Source organism: Cololabis saira, chromosome 12 (genome assembly GCF_033807715.1).
Source record: "Cololabis saira isolate AMF1-May2022 chromosome 12, fColSai1.1, whole genome shotgun sequence".
Taxonomy (NCBI): domain Eukaryota; kingdom Metazoa; phylum Chordata; class Actinopteri; order Beloniformes; family Belonidae; genus Cololabis; species Cololabis saira.
Genome location: NC_084598.1, coordinates 2,758,659 through 2,766,054, shown reverse-complemented (window position 1 = coordinate 2,766,054; position 7,396 = coordinate 2,758,659). Strand labels below are relative to the sequence as shown.

Here is a 7,396-nt window from a genome sequence, read left to right as displayed (position 1 = left end):
GGGGCACAAATTGATTAAATATTGTCACCCTCTTAAAACAATGGCCTAAATCATATTTTGATCATGTTTTCAGTTTCAGAGCTCAGCTGGGTGAGCAGAGAAGTGTAATGGGGGGGTGGAGCAGCATGAGAGGAACATGCAGCATTACCTACTTTGTTTTTACCAGTTTAAGCATCACGCCGGCCACACCCAGGACAAGATCAGAGTTGTCCCAAGGAGTTTCTCTGTGGTCAGAAGGTGGTACACACTGTTGTTGAAGAAAAGAAGGGCAGTCCTGAGAGACAGCGTCATCAGGTGATGGCAACAGAGTGGCTGGATTCAGTGGAATGTGTCGTTGTTGCTGTGAGGTGTCCACACTTGAAGGACCAGGACCAGACTTCAGATTTCACTCATGTATTTGACCAGTTGTCACAGGTGAAAAACCTTCAAACAAAAACCACAGGTAAGTTACTTAAATGCATTGCAACAAAAAAGGCAAGTGTTTTAATACAATAATGTAGGGTAAGTACAGGTAATTCTAGGTAAAAGGTAAATATATGTAGATAAAGGTTATATTTAAACTTCATTCAGAACACAGAATGTGTTACCCATCACAGCAATACAGATACATGTTCAGCCAAAATAAAAATTTATTTAAGAGTTCAAAAGTGATCTCACGATAGCCCTTTATGTTTAAAGTCCTGTTTTCCTCACTGTGTTTCAGTGCCTTTGTGTAGTTCCCTTCTGTTCAGCTTGCTGTCCCCCGGCCGAGTGGTTGATCAGCTGTTTTGTTTTTATGTTTGCTTCAGAGCGCGGGCTGCTGGTTGTCACAATGCAGCTGACCTTCCACCTGGTGGGAGGGCGCGCCGCTGTGCAGGGGGTGCCAGTGAGCGCGCAGTGACTGCCTGAATGTAGGTCTGTAGGACAGTCACATGTCAAGTAACAGTGTGGTATCTGAGCCACCTAGAAGTGGAAAGATGTGAAGTCTTCTGTTTAAGGAGAATCAAAGACACATGTGGTACCAAGAGAGTCAAATCAGAATAGCCAACGATGTCTCTAGACAATATATATATAGCATCTATTACCACAGCAGTTGCCCATAGACGCTTTCCAGAGACCCATAAAAAGCTGTTTCGTTCTACTTGCTTGTGCACAATCACTATTGCAAATATTCTTATCAAATCTGTCTACTAACACATATGATATTCAGTAATGTTCGTTGACATTAGTATGTATGCGTGTATATACATTCAGATGGGATTAAAATCACAGATCACAGACGTCTTCCGTGGCTATTACAAATTACAGCAGGTCCCCAGATAATTCTAATCCCGTGTGAAATGGGCATAAGATGAAAACTAAGCTGCAGGATAGATATTTGGTCTTCAAAACACGACTCATTTTGAAACTCTGCTGTGTATCATAACAGCACAATGTTGTCCCCAGCAACTTACCGATATATACTTATGAATCTCCCAATGACTCAGCAGCAAAACACAGCACGCTCATCACTATCATAGAGGAATTTGTTAATGTTCTTGAGACATCACAGAATTAGTATCAAGTATCCGATTGTATTGAATTCATACATATACACACACACAAATATGTTAAATATGTTAAATACACTTGGATGTTCTTTCATTTCTGACAGAGGATCAACGTCTCTCCTTTGGGTTGTGATAAGTTATAATCATTTTGTGTAATAAAAGAAAAAAAATGAACAGCTTTACTTCAGTTTCAACCTTACTTCACATTTCTAGGCATTTGGAAAAGTTTGGCATGCTGACATACAAAACTACATCATAACAATGAATTTTGTTCATAACAATGAACAGAATGTACAGGATTTAAAATATGCTTAAGTTTTGAAACTCAAATTTAAAAGTACCAGTCTAGAAAAGAGTTAAAAAGCAACAATTAAAGACAGATACACATAACTTAAAACGAATGAACAAATGAGATGCAAGAAACAAGGGTTAGAGTGCATTGTGGGAGACTACTGAAATGCAGCAGTAAATAAAAAGGTTTTCAACTTTGACTTAAAACAATTATAATAATAAATAACTTTATTTATCCGTTAGGAACTTCATTTGTGGAAAAGCATCAGCATCAGTGCGTGTACAGATAACATATGCAACAGGACAGTACAGAAACAAACCATACAATCAATTGAGAGTTTCAGCAGCCCTGATGCATTCTGGGAGTTTGTTCCACAGGTAAAGAGCATAAAAGCTGAACGATGCCTCACCGTGCAGTATATAATGAAACTGTTGCAACTGCATCACGACAAACCAATTAAGCCTACAGACAATGCTGTTTTCTGGATCGAACACGTCATGAGGCACAAGGGTGCATCACACCTGCGCACTGAGGCATACAAACTGCCTTTGCATGCTTATTAAAAAAGAAAGCCAAGCTTGAATGAATAAGGATACAATAAATGAAGCTTGGCACTGTAAAAGTACGACAAAACCAGAGCAAGAATTTACAAGACATGCTTATCAAAAGCCAATAATATCTAGGTGTTTTAAGAAAATAGCAACTGAGAAATGTAGATCTAAGATGCAAGGCACAAAATAGTCCCTGTCTTTTATATAGGACTCTAACCAGGCAAGTGCTGTGCCAGAAAGTCCCGCCCAGTTTTCAACCGCTCTAACGAGATATTATGGTCAACCGTGTTGAATGCAGCACTGAGATCCAGCAACACCAAGACTGAAATCCTGGGTTTATCAGCATGCAAACATTTTTAATTTGTTTGCAGATCTCATTTTGTGAATTTATGAAGTGTAACAAACATGCCACTGCTGACACACAGTTTTCGTTGTCATTTAAAGATGTGCTGTTTTTTTTGTTGTTGTTGTTTTTTCATGTCATCACAGACAATCCACAAAATAGATTTATTTACACGACTATTTAGGAGGTGCAAAGGAAATAAAGCTGATCTTAAGTCAAAGGAACTGACGGAATAACAGGTGTGAAATTCTCTCTTGTTTTTGACCACAAGTACTTTGGCAACTTGTACTGTCTTCCTTTAATGTGCAACAAATCCGTTGCAGTCTGTGGTAAGTGAACACCTGCATCCTGTTCTTTATTTCTTTTTCTTTGAAGAAAAACAACACAAAAAAACAAAAAAGTAATGCATAGCCTCTCCGCCACAAACACGTACAGTCCAGTTTTAAGTACAGAAGTCTATTACAATACAAGTTGTCTCTAGGATCTTTCCAGAGACCCAGAACATGAACCCCCGAGCAATTATTACATAAACATAACATACAGTAAAGTACATGTAAAGAGTGGCAGGTAAAAAGCCCCCCGAGTGGGAGAAAAACATGTCTATTCAAGCAGTGGCAAGAAAAACTCAGTGTATAAATACATATTTTAAACAGTCCAATAAGTATGTTGCAGTCTTCAATTCAATTCAATTCAATTCAATTCAATTCAATTCAATTCAATTCAATTCAATTCAATTCAATTCAATTCAATTCCATTCAATTTTATTTATATAGCGTCTAATACAACAAAAGTTGTCTCCAGATGCTTTCCAGAGACCCAGAACATGAACATAAACCCCAAGCAATTATTATATAAACAATGGCAGGTAAAAACTCCCATAGTGGGAGAAAAGCCTTAAGCCGAACAGTGGCAAGAAAAACTCCCCTTTAGGAGGGAAGAAACCTTGAGCAGGACCAGGATCATAAGGGGGGACCCTCCTGCCGAGGGCCAGACTGGGGGGTCGGGGACGTCAGCAGCACAGCAGGCAGGTGAAAGCAGCAACGGGATGACCGGGGGTGGGGACCGCAGGCCAGCATGCAGCTCCCGAAGCTCCGGCCCAATCAGCAAGTCCCAGGTTAGGTTCAGGGTCGGGGAAAGGTTGAGAAGGGGCAGGGCCAGGGAGAGGAGTCTTGACGGACAAATCTCTCCCCCGCCTGACCGGGCCGTTACCCTGCCCCTCTCACTCCCACACTGCAGGTTCCGGTGTTGTGCATTCAGAGATGCTCTTCTCCACCAGCAGAGGATGTCCACCAGTCTTAGATGATGATGCAACATAACAGTTTATTTTTTTCAAATCACGCATTTCGAAGTGACACTAAAGCAGTCCGACTGTTGGTGGACAGCTGTGTGACTGTTTGGCAAACTCTCAAAAACAGCTGTCTGAGCTGAGAAGCAATACCGTCATTTACATGAAGGTACACCAGTGGGTTGAGTGCACTGTTGAGACACACAAGACCCCGACATATCCGATGACCAACGTAGACCCCATTAAACCATTCATAGCATATTCCCTGCTTTAACAGAACTCTTGACCAGAGGTTGAAGTTCTTTAGGATATGATAAGGGATATAACAAACAGAGAAGAGAAGAATCAAGATGATTAACAGCTTTAAGCTTCTTTGTTTAAGTGCCTCATCAATGTTATCGTTGCAGCAGAGAACAAAAATCATGTGTCCATAGCAGCTGAGCGTGATGATGGATGGGATACAAAATCCGATGAGTGTCCATACAAAGCTGTATCTCAGGTAGGCTTCAACATATTCATCAGAGGTGGTATCAAAACATTTTCCAGTCTCATTTGCAGATGATTTGGTGAAGAACATGTCTGGAAGACTTTGAAGACTCACTAACATCCAAACAATGACTGAGATTGCCACAGAGTGAGTCACAGTTATTCTTCCCATCACTCTCATTGGATGGACAATGGCCAGGTAGCGGTATACACTTATGCAAGTGAGGAACCCAATGCTGCAATATAAATTCAGGTTGAAGCAGAATCTGGTTACCTTGCAGAATGCATCTCCAAAGATCCATGTAGTTCCATTAAAGTAGTACACAATCAGAAAGGGGAGTGTGAGCAGATACAAAATGTCTGCTAGTCCAAGGTTAAGAACAAAGACACTGACATTCCCCAGTTTCTTCCAGTTGTGTGACAAAGACTTCAATCCCCATCCATTAGCGATCAGTCCAATGATGAATACTACGATGTAGACGGGTGGCAGGAATCTCTTCGGAAAGCTAAAGCTGATGTTTGGACAGGTTGTAGTATTCATTGTCTTTTAAACAATAGTTAATCTGATTCCTCCTTTTGCAGAGTTGCTGTGTCGTCCCTGACACCCTGAGAGAAGAAAAAGAATGCTACAAGTGCCTCAGACACTTCCTGTTTTAACTTTATTCTTTCCAGGAAATTAGATCAGGTTGTCGAGAATGTATTCACACACACACACACACACACACACACACACACACACACACACACACACACACACACACACACACACACACACACACACACACACACACACACTAGATATAAACACGATATATACACATGTGCGTGTGTATATATACAGGACTGTCTCAGAAAATTCGAATATTGTGTTAAAGTTCTTTATTTTCTGTAATGCAATTAAAAAAACAAAAATGTCATACATTCTGGATTCATTACAAATCAACTGATATATTGCAAGCATTTTATTATTTTAATATTGCTGATTATGGTTTACAGTTTAAGATTAAGATTCCCAGAATATTCCATTTTTTTGAGATAGGATATTTGAGTTTTCTTAAGCTGTAAGCCATGATCAGCAATATTAAAATAATAAAAGGCTTGCAATTTTTCAGTTGATTTGTAATGAATCCAGAATGTATGACATTTTTGCATTACAGAAAATAAAGGACTTTATCACAATATTCTAATTTTCTGAGACAGATCTATGTGTGTGTGTAATGTAGTTACAACAAGCTTATCATCATCTGTTTAACGAAAAATATTATCTGACAGGAAGGGTGTTTCACACATAAATGTAGATGTGAGATTTACCAGTTTACCACATCCTGTACCGTTTTTTTTGGCTATGTAAATGAAATGGAAGAGTTTTTGCCCGTTGCTTGAACATGATGCTTAAACTCAAGTAACACAACTTGAAGTATTGCCATACCTTAAACAAATTCTGCAACATACCGACTTCTTTATGCAACACACTTGTTCCTGCATACTACACTCTATTTCATACATAAGACACTTCATTCAAAAATGAAATCTCAGGGTGCCATTTGGCAAACAAATGTACTTTGGAAGCATGGATGGAGGGGGGAGAGCGAGAGGAGGATGAGGAGGAGGACGACGACAAAGTCAAAGGGGCCATGCACAGACCTTTCTGATGATATAAGACAAGACACGGAGGGAGGAAACGGGCCAACACATAGTCAGAGCTCAGGGGGCCTGGGCACTAGGCCGGGTAGAGCAACGAGAAAGTTCAGGGGGCCGGGCAGACTGGCGAGACAGTTCAGGGGGCCGTCCTTCAAAGTCTAGGTTTGTAGAATAGCATTTTTCCATCTCCGTAATATTGCAAAGATTAGGAAAATACTCTTGCAGAGTGATGCAGAAAAACTAGTTCATGCGTTTGTATCTTTTAGACTAGATTACTGTAATGTGTTATTAGCAGGATGTCCAAGTAATTTGCTGAAGAGGCTCCAGCTGATCCAGAATGCAGCAGCACAAGTGCTGACAGGAATCAGCAGGAGAGACAACGTCTCTCCAGTGTTAGCGTCGCTCCATTGGTCCCCGTAAAATTCAGAATCCGATTTTAAATTTTATTACTTGCATATAAAGCCCAAAATGGCTTAGCTCCACAATATTTGCAAGACCAGGGGCCTCATTTAAAATGGACTGCGTAGGAGTCATACTAAAATTGCACGTACACTCAAAAGCCGAAAATGCCGGGCGCAAAAAAAAATCCGGATCTATAAAACTGCGTGCACGCAGACTTGCACGTAATATTCCCTTCATAAATCACAGTCCAGCTGGAAGGTTGCGCAGGTGAATCCGCCTCATATCCCGCCCTCTACACGCCCACTTCATGCCATAAATGGTATTTTTTTGCATATGAATGAGTCTGCTGAGCATGCGCATTGGCTTCCTGCAGCCTGTTTGGCGTCAGAATGAATGAACGTGTCGAGCCACCGTGCCACTGAATTTCACTGAGATCTGAGATCTAGATGTTGTGGATGAGGTGGAGAGAGGACAGTGAAACGAGATTATTTGGTGGTCACAGTAAAAGTAGAAAAAGTATATAAATAGTATAAAATAAAGCGAGTGAGTGGCAACACGCCGTTGCTGTCCGTTAGTGCCACAACGCAATTTCCACTGGGGGCAGGGGGGACATGTCCCCCCCACTTTTCAAAATCATGTATTTGTCCCCCCCGCCCCACTTTTTACAGTTTAAAAACTAACGGTAGGCTCAGCAAATCATCAAGACACTCGGGACGGTGGCCCGGCAGCCCCCGCTCCCCCTCCTCCCTCCCGTCTCCCCTCAGAACTGCTCTAGGCTGATTTATTGTTCCGCGTTACACCAACGCAGAGCCTACGGCGTAGGGTACGCGTTGGTGTGACGCAGAACCATCATTCCGGCTTAAAAGT

At 41.2% G+C, this 7,396-nt stretch overlaps 1 protein-coding gene across 1 annotated transcript; it reads right to left on the bottom strand.

The window, feature by feature from the left end:
* Positions 1-1,962: 1,962 nt before the first annotated feature.
* si:dkey-78k11.9 (P2Y purinoceptor 1) lies at positions 1,963-5,092 on the bottom strand. The gene has a single exon (XM_061734681.1). It carries the CDS (start codon positions 5,025-5,027, stop codon positions 4,050-4,052), a length of 978 nt encoding a protein of 325 aa, XP_061590665.1. The 5' UTR covers positions 5,028-5,092; the 3' UTR covers positions 1,963-4,049.
* Positions 5,093-7,396: the final 2,304 nt, after the last annotated feature.